Source organism: Populus euphratica, unplaced genomic scaffold, assembly GCF_000495115.2.
Source record: "Populus euphratica unplaced genomic scaffold, PopEup_1.0 scaffold1341.1, whole genome shotgun sequence".
NCBI lineage: Eukaryota > Viridiplantae > Streptophyta > Magnoliopsida > Malpighiales > Salicaceae > Populus > Populus euphratica.
Genome location: NW_011501191.1, coordinates 22,231 through 42,876, shown reverse-complemented (window position 1 = coordinate 42,876; position 20,646 = coordinate 22,231). Strand labels below are relative to the sequence as shown.

The following is a 20,646-nucleotide window of genomic DNA, read 5'->3' as shown; positions in this document are numbered from 1 at the left end:
TGTGTGTGTGTGTATATATATATATATATATATATATATATATATATAAAAGCAGCACTTTTATTTACATGAAAATTCTATTAATTATGACATTACTTAACCTTATAGATAGATCCTATTATTACGGATGGATTCTAACAGACTAATACAACTTGATTTTGAATTGTAACAACCAAGAAGAAATATATAAAAGGAAGTAGGAGTCTTGGTGTTGTCAGTTGTCCGTCTCACAACTAGAAAAGAAAGAAGCACAGCTTGAATATCTTGATTCTCAACATCTCTTCATAAACATTGCTACATATTATACATCTCCAAGCTCAGCTTGACGTACAAATCTTGCTGCCTATCTTGCCTGGAAGTTCAGTGTCCTTATGCAGAAGGCATACAAAAATGCAAAGAAGACTGCAAAGCCAATTAATACCGCAGCAACCGGCCCCATGAAATCTGGGTCAAACCCATAATGGTCTTGTATATAGAACTTTATTTGAGGATTTTCATCATAACCAGGAACTTTAATGGTGTCCTGAACGTCGCCATACTGGGACACAATCAGTCCATATACTGTCCACGCTACAGGGCAAATCCAATAGTACCAGACCCACCACTTGGGGATTTTCTGAAATCTCAAACGGAAAGTAACAAAAGTGTGTGATTACACTAAGTCGAAAATGATACAAAAAAAATTATACTCTTTAGAAATTTAACGTACCGGTCTTGGTATAAAGAAGCCAGAGAAAAGATTGAAGAGAGAATAGAATGCTCCTGCAAAGATGGCTGCTATTTGGTGGTTTGGGGTGACGGAAACAGCCATCATTCCGTAGTACGTGAAGTAAAGGAAGGATAAGAAATTGATGAAGAAGAACCAGAAGAATTTGGCTGCAGTCCATTCAAAGGCCACCATGGCATATACAATGAGTGTATAATAAGTAGCTTGAACAAATACGTATGGTATTTCACAAACAACCTGCATGCATGTCACGTATGTGTATATATAATACAGAATCCGGTCAGTCAATTTGATGTTAATAAGTTGCTATATACATATGTATGTACAAATGCTTTAAAGATACAAGATCGACTCACCTGTGCAATGGCATAAGGTAATGCAGAATACATCCCAGCTGCTTTTTCTCGGTAAAACACCGTTCTTTCAACAGCTACCACTGGTTGTACTGTTTGGCAGTTGTTAATACCAACAAACAGGACAGAAGAATACATGGCACCGATAATCATAGACAGATCACTTGAGCTCTCCCTGAATGATCAGACAACGTAAACAAATTTTAATTTAGCCTACTGATCAGGAATATGTTATAGTTCTTTTGCCAGAGTGCGCACTCGACAACTGACCTTCGAGTCCCAATCTTCCAGAATATGCTACCAACCATAAGAGCACAAAGCAAGGTAAAGATGTATCTAACAAGGTTGTAATCAGGAGTTCTCCAGTATGTCCACCACTGCTTCCAGAGGCAAGATTTGAACTGTCCCCATATTGACTCCGAATACCGAGTGGCAAAATAAAGGTCTTTTGCTCCTGGCTTTTGCGTGCTCAACTCCTTCACCAAAGCCTTGTTTCTCCTGCTCATAAGGAAACATGGATTGAGTTTAAACCTCATAATTTAGCATATATAAATAAGCAAATAATTCTCATTTACTTGTCACTTGACACTTGACATACTGATACAAAGATGAACATTTGTAGTGTTCTGCAAAGTCCATTCCAAGCCGGACCTCAACTGCAGCTGAACTCACTTCTAGCATCCATGTTGCCGGATTGTACTTTTCTTTTATTTTAGGGACTCCGTGAATGGCCTGTAAGATGTCAATACCCGTGATATCAGATTATGAAAAACATTTTTATCAATTATTGGATCGATAAAATCATAGGGAGATTAAACTACCTCAAAGTACTCAATGATCTTGCAAGAATTTCGACCCAATGTTCCAGAGTATATTACTTGTCCTCCCCTCTTCATTAATAACAATTCATCAAAGGCTTCAAAGATGTCAATGCTAGGTTGATGAATCGTACAGACAACTGTTCTTCCAGTATCCACGGTGTTTCTCACAGTCCTCATAACAATGGCAGCTGCCCTTGCATCAAGACCAGAAGTTGGTTCATCCATGAAAATGATGGAGGGATTAGCAACCAGCTCCACTGCTATTGTTAATCTCTTTCTCTGTTCTGTGGACAACCCTGTAATTCCTGGAAGCCCAACTATAGCGTCCTTGAGATTGTCCAGCTCTACCAATTCCGCCACTTCATCCACAAAATTCTGAAAAGATAAATCCCACCTTTAATTTAGCTCGTAAACCATCACCTCAAATTTTAATTATGATTATTTGAAGTCTGGAACAGTAACAAATTTACCATCTTTTCTTGTTTACCGACTTCTTTAGGGAGACGAAGAAATGCTGAATAAATCAATGATTCTTTAACAGTGACTTGAGGAGAGTGGATATCATTCTGTTCGCAATACCCAGAAATTCTTGCAAACGTTTCCTGCTTCTTGGGGAACCCGGAAATTCTAATATCACCGTCAACGTATCCACCAGTCTTTCTTCCGGCCAAAACATCCATCAGTGTAGTCTTTCCAGCTCCACTGACTCCCATTAATGCCGTGAGGACTCCAGGCCTAAAAGCTCCCGTTACTTCTCGAAGTAGCTGCAACCGATCCTCTGGAACTCCTTGCTCCTTCATTTCCTGTTTTCATTCATTAAAATTGGTCAGAGAACGAGTTTGCGTGGTATTTTATGAATACTAGCTACTCTCGTTTCAAAAGCCCATGCTTCTAGTTAGCAGTGTCTTTATGCAAGAATTATTGTTTATAAGATGAATGGAACATTTTATAAGTTGAGGTTTGGGGCACAGTGAAAGTAGAAGGTATTGATTCTTACAGCAGGCATGTCCACAAAATAATTCACATCGTCGAAGGACATGGAAAGAGGAGTGAAAGGGAGGACCATTCCTCTCTTAGGAGCAACTCCATTTGCTGCTTCAAGAGTTGAATCGGAATTTTTAATTGGTCCACTGGGATTGGATGGGCTGCTCATTCTCAAGAGTTCAATTTTACCTGATATATTGCAAGTCCATGTACGGAATTCAAGCATTTTATACAGAGCATTGAGTTCTGACAAGTGACAATATTGAAATATGGAATCCTTTATTTGAGGTTTCCTTACTCGTATTGTTTCCATCCGAAGAGGCTAATGACTGCGGGAGTGAACCTTTCTTTGACGTGGTTCCTTCTTTTGTTGTTTCCTCAGAGATTATGGCCCGTGGCTTTCCAGGAGCTATTGTGGAAAACAAAAACATGGAGAAGATTACCTACCTTAAAGATGAGTGAATTGGAAATAGTTAAGAATTTCACAACATTCATTTTGATAGAATGTAATGCCGTGACTTACGGCTTAAGTACTCGAGAGAAATGGTGAAGAGAACATTGAATAGAACAGCAAAACCTAGAATAGCAGCTGTGCCTATCCAATACCAGTTCTTATCAGTATAAACACCAAAGCTATCGAGCACTGCTGCGCCTAATCCGGCAGCGTTGTCTGAAGTCTGAAATGCAATCAAAATATACTTCTTATAAACAAGTTTAAATCGTCACTCTAATATATTTGATTCACAATCTGAGACGGTTGATGCTGTAGATAGAATTATGTTGGACATGATATCATACCAGATTGTTCATCCACCTGAGAGCGAACATTTCGTTCACAGCTATGGCATTGTAGCCATAAGACAAAGGGGAAACCCAGTAGCCCCATTCCCACCAATTTGGAATGGTACCTGTCACCATTGTAGCAACTCTTATGTAATGTATTGAAAACCAACAACTGCAGAGAATTCTGAGACGGGGACTAACATTTGAGTACAACAAAATTATATTTGAGGTTTTTGTTTCATTCTAACCTTTATGTAAGATGAAACCTCCAAGCAAGAAAACAAGGAGCAGAGTGAGAGCCCCGCCTGTGCTGGCAATGATCATGGTCCTGCAGACCCCAGCAATAAGCCTAAAGAGGCCCGCAGCCATTTGTTGAATGAAAAATACCAGTAGCAGTTGCTTGAAAAACCTGCAAAACAGGCAGGATGATATCTCACTCAAATGATCATGCAATGAAAGAGCATCTTTAATTTAGAAGTTCTGGTATGGTGGCTATGGGGGTTGCCTGTCGGCTTCCGGTGCAAAACCAATGGAGTAATACGTAATTGACACCCAAACAAGAGACTCGATTATTGACGATGGCAGCTGCAGCAAGAAAGTTGGCAGGGTGAAAGTCCAGGCAGGATGGAATTGTAGTTCTCTTTGCTTGTAAAAGACGGGAAGCCTCTTGATTACAAGTGCGAGCTCAGCGAAACCATTGAAAATGTTAATGACGATGGTAAACAAAAGAGCACCAATATACACTGCTCCATCTTCTTCATTTCTTGTATGCATTCTAGACTTTATAAATAGCGTTGACACTATAATTGCCATGATAATAAGTTGGACAGTCTTGGCCACATAGACATACGCATTTCTCCGAACCAATATCCATTCTCTATCCCAGCATGCCTTGAGTAGTTCCATTTTCGGAACTGTGTACTTTGAGAATGATAGTGCTGCTCCGTGGCCTCGGGACTTGTCAAATGGCAATGAAAGCTCATTCTCTATTCGCATGCCCACATGGAACCTCTTGAACCTCTCAGCAAATTCCGGGACTGTTATGCATCTATATGGCTTACTTCTGTCAACCCAATACTGCTCTTGGTCTTTCTTTGAAGTAACCTGCAGTCACAACCATTAATCAAACTACAAGATGTCTGTGTTGATAATGGCTAAAGCCCACCCTTTGGGTTAGGTCTGAAATGTGAGGCTTGGCCGTTTTCAATGGGTTCTTACCTCTTGTAAGAAATCAGCAGCGCCCTTTCTCTCAGGGCAGCGGAACCCACAGCTCTCAAAGAAAGCAAGGATGTGCTCTCGTGGGCCCTGGTACACAATCTGGCCTTCAGATAAAAAGATGATATCGTCAAAGAGATCAAACGTCTCAGGAGCAGGCTGGAGCAGGGACACCATGACTGTGGCCTCAGTGTGGTGCACGATATGCTGCAAGCACTTCACTATTTGGTATGTTGTGGAGCTATCCAGACCGGTAGATATCTCATCCATGAATAGTGTCTTCGTGGGCCCAACCATCATCTCTCCTGAATTAATTAATTAATGAAAATAACTCCCAATAAGAACAAGTACCAAATGCTAGTAGCTTCACGAGCACCTACAATTTGACTTGCTCAAAATATTATACAATATGTCCCAGCATACATCCACTGTTCTTATAAAAGATTTACTGGGTATTTTAAAATGAGATTATGATTTGTATCGGTGAAGTTAAGAGCAATTCATATAATAATTCCAAGTAAATAGCAACTAAAAACATAATAAATTAACCTGTCGTCACTCTCTTTTTCTGTCCACCCGATATTCCCCGTATCATTTCATCTCCAACAACGGTGTCCTTGCATATATCAAGTCCTAATATCTGTCTCATGACAACAAAACAAAGGGAAACAATAAAAGCAAAGAATAAATTAGCCCATTTATTCTATGAAAGTCAAGTATCACGACAGCAACATTCGTGTTTTTTCAAAGAAAATGGGACGAAATGCTTATTAGTTGATAGAGTTTTTCCTTAAAAAGACAAATGAAGGTTGGGGTCAGCACAGCCCAGCTACACCAACATGGTAATTAGAAGTCAGTCAACGGAGTGAATGACGAGGATAAATATTTCAGAAGAGATCTTGAGATTGTCAGAAACTTGAAGAGTCATGATGACAACTCCAAGTTGTTTCAATTCCAATTATCTAAAGCAATAGTAAATATTAATTCCATGGCCAGGGTAATTCTCCTTGGGCTTACTTTGAGTGTGTAGTCAGTAATAAGACTGCTTTGAACTCCTTCCATTGCAGTTGCCTGAAAATTACAGATGAAATTTATGTGATTTCTAGAATGTGAATGGCGGAAACTTGCTCTTTCTTTGTAGCTAGACGTATAATATTAGTGCTTGGCATTTACCTTCATGAAAAGATCCACTTCTGCCTCTGGAAATATTCCACGTTCCTTCTCTTTTCTTGCAAGTTCACTTAGGAGATCTATGAGAATGACATGATTGATTCAATTAAATTACTTGTTTTAGCACGCTCAGATGTACAAATAGTTAATTACCATATCGTGTCCCGACCCCCTGACACCTTGATGAGAAATCCAAGGTTTCTTTCACAGTCAGTTCTCCTATGTGAGCATCATTTTGGCTGATATATGCTGATGATTTCCGTGGCACAAATTCATCTAGTCGATATCCATTATATGTTATGTCTCCTTTAACCTGCTTGAACAATAGTTGATGTCCATAATTATAAAAAAAACTTGTATAAATCACCCCGTAAGAATAAACGAACGTCATTCGGATGCATTAATTTGTCACGAACCTTGAGACTCGGGTCCAGCTTTCCTGCTAGAGCCAACAGAAGCGTTGTTTTGCCCGAGGATGGTGGCCCTAATAATAGAGCCATCCTATAACAGAAACAAAATTTAAAGGTCTCATTAAACTGCTGAAAAGGACGTTTCTTAGAAGGCAGGCATGCAAGCTAGCTAGCGCTGGTTACTGTCTTGGCGTGATACAGTACGTAGTTCAATCTATTTACCTTGATGGTTTTATAAGCCCGTATGCATCTTTGAGTATTGTGAGCTTTGTTCTCTCAGACAAATTAATCCCAACCATACCAAGAGCTGATTCAGCAATGTTTCTTGCAGCATTTGGAAGTGTGGGAAGAGCTCTGGTGCCAATGTGACAATCCGCTTCAACGGTCAAATGTTCAAACCTAACCTCAATTGTTGGGAGTCGGATTCCAACCCTGCAATTACGAGGAAATTATTAGTAAATAAATAAATTAAAAAAGGCACGAGTGTACTATATTATTAGCACATGCTAATGCTACTACAGGTCGAATCAATTTTCTTTGAATATAAAAAAAAAGTGTTTAGGCATTCCTAACTTATTTTCCAGTAGAAAAGTTTTTTAAAATGATGCGAGACTTAATTTGATATAATTAAGTTAATTTAATTGGTTTAAAAACAATTTAAATAATTTATAAAAATATAGTTTTACTAAAAAATCCAAAATGATATTTTAAAAAAAATTCGAGATAACAATATATTGAATCAATTCAAATTCATTTAAGTTAATATGCCAAGTATATTATTTGAATCATAATATCATGATAACTTTAAAAAAAACAAATCCAAATAAATTATGATATCTAATATCAATCAACTAAATATTAAAAGATAAAATTATAAAAAAAAAAAACCCAAAAAACAATTCATGTCAACTTGTGTTAACCCATCAAACTCACAACTTGGATCAAGAGATCAAAATATCCTCATAAAAAATTAAAATAAATTATAAAATATAATTTTCAATTAATTCAATATTAAAAAATAAAATTAAAAAAAAATCAATTTAAAAAATGAAGAAAAAAAAGTTATGTCAAGTTAACCGGCTCGTTAAATCATAATCCAAGTCATAAAATCAAAATAATTTTTTTTAAAATAAAATAAATTATAAAACCTAACTTTCAATTAACTTTAAATAAAAAAAATTAAATTATCTCAAATTACCAAAATAATCAAACTTAAATCTTAGATCGGTTCTATTTGTGACGAGGACAAAATTGAATTCACAACCACTTTTCCTGTAATCCTATACATGGCTTTTGGCTTTTTACATTGGACAAGCCGATGACTAAACAAACACAAATTAGATTTCAACCAAAAAATAATAATAATTAAATAGAATAAGTAATGATGTGGTAGTTGTGTGAGGGCTAAGCTTGACTTGATCAAAAAAATATATACTGTTACTGCTTTTTTGAAGAAAGGTTAAGAAAAAACAAAAACAAAAAAAAGGACTTATTTTCTTAATTACCTTTGTAGAGAAGAATCATAAACGACTTGTGTTGATTTAATCCGCTTCAAAAATCCACTTACTAACAAAACAGATGGATAAACCGTCCTCTCTTGTTATTTTACACTAAGTGTATGATTTTAGTATATGTTAAATTAATATGATAGTAACTCTACGGTTCATTTAATTTTCTTCTCTTTTAATTCAGATTATGAAAGTTGATCATACATGTTCATGGCAAGGTTCAGAAACATATATATATTTCCTTCGAAACATGAGAAGATTCGAATGCATATAAATTGATTGGCTTTACATATTTCTTTACAAGAAGACTATATATTATACAGGAGGGGTACATAGAAGAAAGCGGGACAGCAAATTAATATGTATATCATGAGAGATTAATTAATAATTAAGAAACTTACTTGTCAACTCTTTGTCTGAATTTTTTCAAGAATTTTTCATTATCTTCCTCTGCAACCTTAAAAAGATTGTCGATGAAAGTTTTCCTGTCATTCATGTCGAGCTTTCTCACATCAACTTCTTTATGCAGCAGCAGCTTATTGCCTTGGACCTCGGACTCCACAAAAGATTGGATGATACTTGTTCTTAATCTGTTGTATGTTGGTAACTTCTCTATGGCAGCCCATTTTAGAGCCTCTTCATCTCCATCGACAAGGTTGGTTCTCCTAGAATCCCTGCCAACAGAAAACATTTCTTCCATGTTCCAACCAGCCCTGATCAAGCTCCTGCTTATGCTTCTGCTCAAGCTGCTGTGACTTGATCGTCTGCCAGAAGCTCGCGCCTTCTCCTCACCATCCATCTTTCTCTTATTCTGAATTGAATTTAGAAGAAAATGGAATCAGTCTCACATCATGAAATGGACAAACCAACAGAAAGGAAATAATTTATATGTTCCAAACAACAACAACAACAACAACAACAATAATATTGATAAAAAAAAACAAAACAGAGAGAAGACCTTCTATTGTTTGGTTGCTGAGAGAGAGTAAACTAAGCCCAATGCCAAACAAATGTTAAGGTGAGCCTTTTACTCCCGCGGGGACAATAAAACAGCATCAAAGCCTGAGCATAGAGAACTTACTCTCGGTGGTTTCTTGATATTGTTACGAAATGGAAATGATGTTGAATTCTCTTATTAATTCTTAGGTGGATATTGGAGTGAGAGAGGGAGACGATCAGGACGTTGAAGGAGGATTGGATGACTTCTGACTTTTGTAAGTCCACTTAGGCTTTCACTTTCTCACCAACAAAATCTTGAAAAGTCCTCACTCTCTCTCTTTCCTCGTACGTACGAAGAGAGAGGAGAGGGGTGGGTGGGTGGGTTTAATTAAGTTCCTTTCCTCTAGAAAATTAACTTGAGGGCATGAATTGTATAGTAGCAGGTGAGAAAGAGGTGGGTGAGGGAGGGAGCTATTCGCCAAGGGAGCTTTTCAATGTTAAAATGAAATTAAAATAGTCGGCACGTCTTGGATGCATGTGTGCATTCCGACGTGATTGGCCTTTGTCCGTTTCTCCATGCAGTGTCCGTTGGAAATTAGTTTAAGACTACTCTCTCTAGGATCCCCTGATATAATAATAATAATAATAATAATAATAAACAACCTTAAAAGCACCTTAATATTAGTGCCGCTAATGTGTGACGTCTCCTTGAATCAGAAGTCTTCATTACAGGTAAAAAAAACAATTTCTTGTTTTTTATTAGTTAAAATTTATTTTCAAGAAACTTTAATTAGTTTTTAAAACTTAGAAAAGTTAAGTGAACTGTATATATTAAGGATATATCATCATTTCTGATATATTTTATCTAAAATAAATTATATTATTTATTTATTTATTTAATAAGATATTGTTATGTTTCTTCTAACTGTTAGTCTGTTAAATGGTAAAAAAATATTCATCTTATTAAAATGAATAATTAATTGATGAGTTAAGTCTAATCATTTTAAAATTCGAACATATTTTTATATTTTTTTTAATACTAAAAATATATCTTATATATAAGTTTATAATCTTTAATATTAAAATAAACATATTGATTTTTTGGTGTTTTTAAAGTATAAATCAAGTTTTTATAGATTTAATAAACTTGTTATTATTAAATAACAAAAATACATACAAAAACATGTATTTTTATATATTTTTTATGTAAATTGAGAGACTTGGAAATAAGTCATTTAAAAGAATTATTTAAATGTATTTTTGAAAAAAAGATTTTTGTTGTTTTTGTATTTTTTAATAAAGAAAACATGTTTATTTAATACTAAAAAAATATCCATGTATAGATCACTCCCAAATATTAAATAATAAGGGACAAAATATGAGAAATATAAAATTTGCAAATAGATCCCTTAAAGATATAAAATTGAATTAATTTAAAAAACAAAGGTTGTGTTTGACAAATACTAAAAAAGAGAAAATCAACAATGTTAGAAAAATTAATAAAATATGTTTGCCAAACATATCCTTCACTAAAAATTAGAGACTTAAAAATTATTTAAAAATCATGCTTGGCAAACACACCTTAAAAATATAAAAATGTATTTTTTTTTCATTTAAAAAATTTTGACTAACCAAACACGTCTTTAAACCTAATAGACCTAGCCTAACCACATGAATTGGGCCTCCTAGTCCAAGCTCATAATCTCAAACACAAGAACCATATCTAGAAAAGAAAAAAAAAATTAAGAGATTTTCATTTGAAATTTCACCAAATACATTAAAAACAAACCAAAACACCTTGTTGATATTGACCAAATCTTGTTAAATAAAAGGCAAGAAAACATTAAGTATGGAATGTTGAAGCATAAATATGCATTAGAAGAGAACAAACAAACCATAAATCACATGAGTCAAACACAACAACATATAACTCTAACATAGATATCTAAAAATGCTACGAATTGATTGATTGATTGATCCAAAACAAGCTTAAAATGAACAAAATAAAGGTATAAAACGATGATGTATGAGCTTTAGCTTCAAATGAAGCTCAACAAAGAGGCTAAAATGCCAAGACACAATAAAACATATATCTAGGTTTAAGAATATCAAAAATATGAATTAAAAAATTCAAAAACACCCAGAATTAAACAATACCTAGATATACATATACATATATATATATATATATATATATATATATATATAAACCTAGAAATAAGGCTTAAACATGATAGAGCTTACTTCCACTTACTTATAGCAACCCCTAAAAACAATAAAAATTCTAAAAAAAAGCATAGAAAAGATTGCAACAATACCTCAATTTAAAAACTTAAGGAATATCCTTCTTTTTTTTCTTTTCTTAAACATTGTTATATTTATCCAACAAACATTCCTAACAAGAACTTGACATAAACTTAGCTTTTTTTGCACTCAATAACACGCTAGAAACAACTTGCAATCATAATCTTGATCAATTAAAGGTCTTAACATATATATATATATGTTAAAATTCAAACAAATAAACTTAAATTCAAGACATCAAAAATAGATTGTCATATCCATAACATTTTTACAAGATGATATTCTATTAAACTCACCTCTACTCAAGGTATAATACAAAGTATTCATAATTTTGACATCCATAAAAAACAACTTTTTATCATCATCGGTATACTCACTTTTAGGTTTAGAAATCATTATATTATGTTCAATTTTAATAGGCTTGTGAGGTTCATTTTCAATAAATAGTAATAAATCATAATCAATAGATTAAAGATATATAATCATCCTAGTTTTTAAATAGACATAATCATTACCTTCAATGAAAGGTAGCCTAGAGGTTGATAATCCTTCATTTTAAACATTAAAACTAGTGATTGTCATTCTCCTTAAAGTCTAATTGAACTTATATAAATAAGAATTAGGTTCTGATATCAATTATTGTTCTAAGATTAAAGTAACACAAACATCTAAAACTTAGATATGTAAGGTAAAGCTATAAATTAAAATCATTTTATCTACTAACATGCAATTCTAAACACTCAACTAAATACAAAAGCAATAATCATTAAAAATATGATAATTAAAGAGTGAGAATTTAGAGAGAATGCAAGTTCTGCAAATCACTCCTTGAACTTTCTTTCAAAAGTTTCACTATCACACATCAATCTTAGCAAATGAGACTAAACCATTATACAATAGTTTTACAGGTGCAAGATTAAACTCAGTCCTTTTGTGGGCTTAGGATCAAACCATTATTCTTAATGTTTTTATGGTCTAAAGACTAGAAAACCTTTCACTCATACTTGTAGAAGGATAAGTATTAAACTACTCACAATTTTATTTTTACGAGACTTTTTTCAAGTGTTTAAAGTGATATTTACACTTTCCACAGTATATTTTCTAGTAGAGTTGATTGGAATAATAATTAAGTTTTTAGGAGAATTTTATCAATTCACACTTTACCTTGTTTTTTGATGATTACAAGTGAAATAAGGGTGTTATATGTTGTTATTTCTTTTTTATAGGGAGGGAGTCTATTTAGATTTTTACTTTAGAAGTTCCACCCTTGATTTGAGAAAATAAAAAGCTATGTATAGGCTTAGAAAATAAACTAGCTGTCAGATATAGTTTTTTGCCGGTTGACAAAATTAGTTGAATTTTTATAATCTATCAAACTATTTTTAAAGAATCCCAAAAGTTTCTAGAAATATTTAAAAAATAGACTAACTATTTTGAGAAACAGTCTGATCATTTTTCAAAATAGATGGACAATTTTAGCTACTAGTTTATCATTTTCAAAACAATAAGATCGTTTTGGGTATTGTTAAGATTTTATTCTATTTATATGTTTTGGTCTTTTCTTAGTTTTTTTTTAGGTTGTGTGTGTATTACAAGATGTTCTAAACAATTCTAGTACTATTTGAAAAAAATACTACTACAAATTCTTGATCAACAAAGTCAACATCGTTATTTTTATAATTTTTTTATTTTTGCTCTTCACAAATCATTTCCTTACTTGTTTAATGATTTCTTAAATGTTTTCTTAAATATTGTAACTCAATGTATATCATTGTAACCCTATGTATATCATTGTAAGGGTATATGCATTATATTTATGATATTAATAATATGATATGCATTTATCAAAATTATATCAAACCAATATTTTTAGCCTAAAATGCTTGTTCTCACGTTGTGTGATTATATTTAATTTTTCCCTGAAGTCTTCACTCTCTGAAAGAATCGGCGGTAGGTACGGCATATATACACCTTATTATGATTTTCTTTCCCATGGTTTATACATCATTTCCCACTACAAACATCCATTACCAGCTTCAGTCTTTGCTATGGTCAATCATCCTCTCTTTTTTTTTGCAACTCTCCCTTTCCAATGATCTCATCAAGCTTTGGAGTAGTTACTGTTGTACTGACTTTGAAGAATATATCACTGTCCACTTTCATTTTTTTATTTTTAATGTAGGGTATTTGATCAATGAGCAGGAGAGAGGAGAGAAAAAAAACAGATGCTGATAATCGAACTTCCTCTCACTTGGACCATCTTTGAGTCTGACACCGTATTATTAATGGTGTCCAAAGCACCTTGCGATAAACCCTGTAATTGTACAGGATGTGCATCTAATGTATTGATTAATGATGGGTTGAGAAAAAAAAAACATACCAGATCAAAATGAACAATCCAGACCCAGCTAGAAACATTGACTTCTACATATTTATTCTCTAATATTAAAAAAACTGTACAAAGTAAATAGAGGGCCCGCCATACCTCCGACCTTTGCTTGATTGCAGACATCAGAAAATGAGAAAGCCCACCTAGTTTAGCAGGTTGAAAGACTTGAGGTCGATCGAACTATAGCTTCTATACTTCTGATTAGAACTGACTACCTATATATATACTAATCAAAATTTTCCTTAAATTTTAAATGAATGCCGCTTGACAAAAGCATCATAGCTTAAGTGAATGGTGTCACGAGAGGAGGCATGCAAGCCGCAGCTCACGATGTCGTTCGACCGTAACATATGGATGCAACATATAGATTTTTTGCCCATTTCTCCTGCAAGGCCCAACTCAAATTTTAGATCCTCAAACATGAATCAGTATCGGAAAAAAACTTGATGCTATGTCCAAAGACAGACAGCAACCTTAACATGCGTGCTAGGAAAAGCAGAGGTTCGAAGGGTCTCCTGTGTTTCATCTGTATGTTTCCTTTTTGGCAAACTCAGAACAAAAGCTGCCTGGTCGCAAGTTGCTGCAGTTGCTGTGATACGATATCCAGAATCCCACCGTAGATGTATTCCTTCACTAGGATACAGGAAATCAAGTTCAACCACCTGAAATTTAATACAAAATTTAGTTCACCATCCAGGCCTACAGTTTATTAGGATACAACATCTGTAGATCAAAGATGACCTGCTTTGCAAATCCTGCACCACGGGACATGACAACTACCCATCTACCCCCCGAGGTGGCCATTGCAGTGACATAAAAGCCCTCCTTCCATTTTCTATTAATCCATTTAAAAGGAAATGAATCACTGATTTTATAAGACTGTTGCATATAACTGGTACCTGAACTCCAAAGGAATACAAGTCAGACAAAATTGAAGCGAAGACATAAAAAACTAATCATTCAAACAGTTTAGACTGACCCTTAGACATTACGATTAATGAGCTTCCATTGTTTGCTCCAGCTATTGCACTGATATAATAATTTTTTTCCCAGTGCTCTATTATCCATTCCTTCACACAATCAAACATAATAATTCAATAGTTACTCTATTTGTTTAGAAGTTATGTCAAGGAGCAACTTATCTCCAAAGACCAGCTACAAATTCAGAATATCAGCTGTGGAAAACGGCTTCAGGTAGGTAGAAGGCATAAGCATGCACCTTGCGTAGAAAATATGGTGAGAGCTCATAGACTTGTGCGGAATAATTTGCACCAGCATCCATAATAATGGCCCATTGATTTTGACATGAAGCTACACTGCTAATAAATAAGCCATCCTCGTTTCCTTTTTCAATGTGCTGGCCAAGCCTTGCATCAGCCACATTATAGTGATACCTACAGAAGCAGGTTAAAATTCTCGAACTGATCTAATTTGAGTTAATCTGATCACTCCATCCTAACAACATGAAATTGAGATCATACTGAATAGGCAGGAGAGCTTTAAACTTTAAAATATTTGGAATCAACAAAAGAGCAACAGTGTATAACAGACTCAAAAAAGTGATCAATCTAATCAACAAAAAAGTGCTGAGAAATGGCTAATGACTTCAGGCATAGTTTATACCTTTGTTTCATTGATCTATGTGCATTATACACACTAATCCATTGTGTTGCTGGCATGCCCATACGAACCTTCTTCCTCAGTTGTTCGTCTTCCGCATCCATAGTCAACCCTCCTCTCTTGTGAGCAACCTGATAAATAAGCTTCACAAGATCAAGAGTACTAATTAAACACATGAATTCAAAACTTGAAGTGTCAGTTCATTAAAAATAAAGTTTATAAATAAATAGGTCCAACTTAAGAGAAAACAAGTAATAGCCAAAAAACAGTGTAAACATCCCATGCACCTTCTGAGCACCTTCTGTGTTAAGAGGTCTAATATCTGGATTTGTGCCAACAATTCCATCAAAGAGGGAAATGCATTTTGCATAATTAGGTTCTTCATCAAACTTTAAGTTTGCTACATATTCAATGAGCTGTTTGAAAGGCTGTGGACAGAAGCAACAAAGCGCATCTGAGGTTGTTGCCATCTTCTTCTTGCAAACGACAAACCCTTTGTTTTCTCCCTAAGAACACCATAATGTCATAAAGAAAAGAAAGCAAATAACATATGCAAAATAAGTGAAGTTTCAGTACATTGTTTTTGCACATGTGAACCACAAGGGACAAACATTTTACCCAGCTGAGAAAAAGGACCTACCTGGTACCCTTGCCAAGGTAAGCGACCACGGAGAAGAAAAATAAGTGTGTATGCAAGTGATTCCAAATCATCCCTCCTGCTACCAGTTCTCCCTAAATGGCCATGCACACTAGCATATCGCACTGTTCCCCTGCCCAAACAAGTAATGACTAAGCCAGCAATCAAGAAAAATTAAATAAAGGAAATGTAAAGAAACGGTAAAATAATTCAAGCTTAATACCAACAATGATGCAAGAGTCGAACCTGAAAACATCTGGATTTTGGTCATACTCAACATGCAAACCAGTTGAACTATCCCGCCACCTAGTAGCTGAATGACCCGAACAATTCAGAAAATTGCGGTTCAACGTAGACAGTTGTTTCAGAATCCCCAAAAATCAACAGTTTAAAGTAAAAAAGATGAACATGGAGTTTCTCCGATTACCCAATCCAAGATCAACTAGAAATAATTTTTTCTCCTTAGGAGTTCCCAGAGGACCAAGCAGAAAATTCTCAGGCTTTACATCTCCATGGACATAACTGCAGAAATTTGGTGTAATCTAGACTGAGAATCACAAATTTTTAATTTGAGAATATAACAGTAAAAACATAGAGAGATTAATCATTCATAACATAGATAGCCAATTAACAGTTCCACAATTAAAAGTGCTTATTTTCCAGTACACAAACCAGACCAAACCCATTCAATTCATCTTATCAAAACTTAAAAAGAGAGATTAATGACATGCAACAAAAAGCTTTTACCCTCTGGAGTGCATCTTTTCAAATATGGATATGGCTTCAACGGCAATACATGCAACCATTTCAGTGGACATTCTGCAAATAAGCAAATAAGAACATGCCTTCATTTAGCACGGATCTGGACAAAAGATAAAATAATAGACAACAGAAAAGATAGAACAATTGAACTCACAAGTTCGAGTTAAAGTTATTGTTCCAAACATCCCACAGGCTTGGACCCAACATATCCATTAACCTACATGGCATCAGAGTTTTCTGTTAGAAACAATTCTAAAACAAGGCAAAAATAAGCTATAGAGACCCAACAGTCTAGAACCACCAACAAATGCCAACAATAGCATACCATGACATAATAGTCACCTTGCCGACCCTTATAGTGCACTAGTGGTACACCGTGACTGCCACCAAGAGTACTGTGAAAGGGACAAAAAGCAATGGATTCATATTATTCTGCTGAAAAAAATAAGAGGACTATGCAAGTCAAAAGAAAGCGTGATAGATATAATCAAGTACTCACTCATAAACTTGCCACTCGTTAGGTGGTCTATAATTACATCCTTTACTACTCTTATGCTCGAATTTCAGTGCCACCTAAAATCAAAAGTTCAAAGGTGATGGTATAAAAGAGTGAGATGAATGATCAGATCATACTCAAATCATTCAGACATATATGTATTAAGAAAAAACCCAGGTATACCTCTACAGCTCCTGCACCAGCTTTCTCATTTGTATTTACAGCAGAAACACGTCGACCAACATACACTTGACCAAAGCCACCCTTTCCCAACTTTGTTTCTACTCTGTACACTGGGGAATCCTCAACCTGAACCTGCAGCACCATCACCAATAAATTAATTTCATCCACAAGAGATTCAGGGAAAAAGGCAAAGGGGGGAGCAGGTAAAATGCTGCCATAATTCAGCAGTCTACAGAATGAGAAAATGGTCATCATTTCTTTCTCTACATGTCTAATCACATTACATTTTTTATCCCCGAATAAGTGAAATATTGGAGGAAGACTATCCCAATATAGGTAAATTGATCAATAACATCATGAACAGAAAACATTGCAAAAATTTTCATGTTGTCTCCTAAATTACCAGTTACTTTTAGTGACCAGGTCATTACCATATAATGCATGCTTATTCCAGCAGATCCAATTTTTTTTTTTTTAAAAAATAACAATAGTAAGAAAAAACAAACAAACAAGAAAAGGAGAAGGAGACAGCAAATGGGGTAGACATAGTTGCGATGAAGTGCTTCCAAGCAAACCCAAAAACTTCCAACTTTTACTGAAAAACCGAAGAGAAAAATATTGAGGTCATTTAAAACAAGACTTGCATTTTCTATGAAAAAAATGGCACAATATAATGGCAATGAGTAAAAGAGAATTCAAATTTCACGATTTTTAATGATAACCAAGTTGAATGCATTATTGGGAATGACAAAAGAGACAAGGAGGAAGGTAAAGAGTATGTGCCACAGGAAAAAAACACACTAGAAATGTATTTGAAAAATGCAGACAATAATCTGTCTACAAAAAACAGCTAAGAATTATGCTTTCCATCAATGGTAGAAAAAAGAAAGCATTGTAGCTATTCTAAATCCTAGAAATAGTGAAATGAACTATCAAAAGAAATATGCCTGCATTATAAGGTAATGACTTGATATAATAATAATAATAATAAAAGAAACAAATCAAGTAGTTGAGTACTAACTTTAATACAAATAAGATAACGATATCAATAAAAATTACCATTGAATAAAAGTAAAAGAAAAAAAGAAATTGATATGGCATATCTTATTTCTTCTTTACCTATTGTCTTCTCTCTTTAAATATCCATGTGTTATGTTACAAAAAATTTTACTTTTTTTTTTTTAATAAAAGAACATTTTCTCAAATCTCAAGTTCATCATTTATCAAACTTCACGGTTCATTTTTTTTCTTGTTTATTGTTTTTGAAACTTCAATTTCAAACTTCACACTTAATTATTTTTTCTTGTCATGTTCACTGTTTTTGAAACTTTCAGTTTATTCCTTTTTTCTAATCAACTTAGTTTATTCCAAACTTTAGCATTTTAAATTTAACTATTTTAATCTACTAGCTTTTTAAAATTGTCTTATTTTATTTTTAAAGATGAATAAGATAACTTTTTATAACTATGTTAAAATATTTTGAGTTTCACTTTGATTTTCCGATCTTAATTTTTAACATATATATTTATGATTTATATATTATAAGATTATACATATACATATATTTTGCCTTGTTTTATTCAAGCGCGTAGCTGGCGCTTGCATTTGATAACCTTGACACCTTAGGGTGCCTGGCGCTTTGGCAACATTGTTTAATTCTAGTTCTTTTCTTGTCCTCCTGTTGGCAACCATAACTTTTTATGAATTATAGATCAGACAGAAATATCTAGAAAACATTTGGGATATCTAATTAAACAAGCTAGTCAATACAACAAGGGTGCATTCAACTGTTGCCTTCTACTACACAAATGGAACCAACATACTAAGACATCTTTCCGAAATTTTCTATAACTCATCTCAAACCTTTAGAAATTATATTAACTATTCCAGTTTGAATCTTAAGCTTTCTTATTTAACTCTGCCATCTAACATTTCATACAACCATCCCATCAATCCAACAGGGAATCCCATTTAGGAGAAACATTGACTTCAATGGACATGGCTTTAACAGTTTGGGCCTTGTCCCATAGTTAAAGGGCTGGAGGGTCCAGTGTAACTACCTTTGCACAGTAGTTTTCGCTTTTCTTCTGCATTGCTCTCATCTATTTTCCTAATCCTTCTTTTTCATTGAAAATTACCAAATACCAATTCCAATATATAAAGCAAGAACAGTACTTTGAGACAAGATACATAGTGCAATGTATTAGTTGTTTATAAAATTCTTGCACTATTCAAGTTTCTACAAAGAAAATTATAGTTAGGAAACCCATCTTCCCAACACTTTTGTAGTTCTTCAAGAAAACTAAAAAAAATTCTGCAACCCTCCTCTAAAATATACGTCAGAAAAATAAAAAGACTCCGTCTTGGCATTGCTTAATTTCAAGAGTTGGCAAAAAAAAAAATTAAAATTTTTGGATTGAACAAGTAGCATTCCAGCAAAAACAGGCTTCTACAATGGTCTCAATCTCATATGCAATCAGCAGAATCAACATTAACTATTCCTACCTGGTTGTTCAATCAGAATCAGGTATAGTAGAGAAAAATATAGTACTTATAGCATTATATATTCCTATCTAATTGTTCAATCAGAATCACACAATAGAGAATAATATAGTAATTATTAAAATCGCTAGTAGTCGCGTTTCAGCCATTCCGCGGTGAATTTGCTCAATTCACTTTGTTAATCACAAAGACAATAGCGATCACCATCACCCAACTTTTAAAAGATAAAAAAATAAATTAAATTCAGATTAACAAAAAATAACCTGGTGGGGAATCGGAGCAGAGGTTCCCTCATCCTCTCCGCCAGCAGCAAGTGGCTTATCATTACCTTTGCCACCACTATCAAACACATCCATCGGCTTCTTTACTCCAACAAACTCTAAACCCCTTTTCTCCTCCTCCTCCTCCTCCTCCTCTTTCACCGTCCCCACCACAACAGCACCACCCACACCCACAGCCACTACTACCCTCTCATTGCCGGCTTTCTGTTCCTCATCCAATGCCGCCCCCGCCGCTGCCCGCCTTCTCCTTGTCCTTGTCGCAATCGGCTCTACTACTTCGTCTGGATTGTTCTTGTGCTCCGGATGCATCTTCTGTTTATTTTCTTGCTTCGGTATTGCTTCTCCTCCCCGACATCTGCGCACTGGACTACGCAGCACCGGCATCGTTCATTCTTTGATTCCAATTCTCATCCACAATTTTAAAACAAAAGGAACCAAAACCAGCAAGGGTTAAGAAAAACAATCACAAGCGCGTAATGAAAACGACGCCGTTAGTGCGAGAATTTGATCATGAAAATTAAGAATTGGAGCAAATCTAGAGAGTGGGTGGGGGGGGGGGGGG

The 20,646-nt window shown here is 34.5% G+C and overlaps 2 protein-coding genes across 7 annotated transcripts; both read right to left on the bottom strand.

Annotated features, from left to right (window-relative positions):
• Positions 1–210: 210 nt before the first annotated feature.
• LOC105117412 (ABC transporter G family member 29-like) lies at positions 211–8,776 on the bottom strand. Its single transcript, XM_011015073.1, has 21 exons — positions 8,373–8,776; positions 6,686–6,895; positions 6,470–6,554; positions 6,207–6,366; positions 6,057–6,133; positions 5,901–5,954; positions 5,433–5,523; positions 4,887–5,188; positions 4,174–4,772; positions 3,917–4,077; positions 3,684–3,793; positions 3,409–3,562; positions 3,184–3,294; positions 2,899–3,074; positions 2,372–2,704; positions 1,902–2,276; positions 1,679–1,812; positions 1,351–1,578; positions 1,084–1,255; positions 710–964; positions 211–616 (listed from the first exon to the last, which is right to left on the bottom strand). The coding sequence occupies exons 1-21, from the start codon at positions 8,768–8,770 to the stop codon at positions 344–346; spliced, it is 4,458 nt and encodes a 1,485-aa protein (XP_011013375.1). The 5' UTR covers positions 8,771–8,776; the 3' UTR covers positions 211–343.
• Positions 8,777–13,475: 4,699 nt separating this feature from the next.
• Positions 13,476–20,618, bottom strand: LOC105117411 (uncharacterized). Of its 6 annotated transcripts, none has more exons than XM_011015071.1 (16): positions 20,067–20,618; positions 17,302–17,433; positions 17,122–17,195; positions 16,928–17,017; positions 16,777–16,839; positions 16,608–16,679; positions 16,288–16,382; positions 16,107–16,173; positions 15,864–15,993; positions 15,511–15,729; positions 15,227–15,366; positions 14,823–14,997; positions 14,583–14,673; positions 14,345–14,502; positions 14,077–14,265; positions 13,476–13,988 (listed from the first exon to the last, which is right to left on the bottom strand). In XM_011015071.1, exons 1-16 carry the CDS (start codon positions 20,466–20,468, stop codon positions 13,929–13,931), a joined length of 2,157 nt encoding a protein of 718 aa, XP_011013373.1. In that variant the 5' UTR covers positions 20,469–20,618; the 3' UTR covers positions 13,476–13,928. The 6 variants fall into 6 exon arrangements, with proteins under 6 accessions (XP_011013373.1, XP_011013374.1, XP_011013369.1 ...); XM_011015072.1 differs by having other exon boundaries at positions 15,227–15,354; XM_011015067.1 differs by lacking the exons at positions 17,122–17,195; positions 20,067–20,618 and having other exon boundaries at positions 16,948–17,057; positions 17,302–17,393.
• Positions 20,619–20,646: the final 28 nt, after the last annotated feature.

Bases quoted from the DNA above. Each gene is read 5' to 3' on its own strand.
- LOC105117412 (XM_011015073.1), bottom strand. From the start codon at position 8,770: ATGGATGGTGAGGAGAAGGCGCGAGCTTCTGGCAGACGATCAAGTCAC. The intron at 5,955-6,056 runs GTAAATGCCAAG...TGTAATTTTCAG, and splicing joins AAGTGGATCTTTTCATGAAG to GCAACTGCAATGGAAGGAGT. The intron at 4,078-4,173 runs GCAACCCCCATA...CCTGTTTTGCAG, and splicing joins TTTGCACCGGAAGCCGACAG to GTTTTTCAAGCAACTGCTAC.
- LOC105117411 (XM_011015071.1), bottom strand. From the start codon at position 20,468: ATGCCGGTGCTGCGTAGTCCAGTGCGCAGATGTCGGGGAGGAGAAGCA. The intron at 16,680-16,776 runs GTGAGTTCAATT...GCTTATTTGCAG, and splicing joins AATAACTTTAACTCGAACTT to AATGTCCACTGAAATGGTTG. The intron at 15,730-15,863 runs GTAGGTCCTTTT...TGGTGTTCTTAG, and splicing joins TACCTTGGCAAGGGTACCAG to GGAGAAAACAAAGGGTTTGT.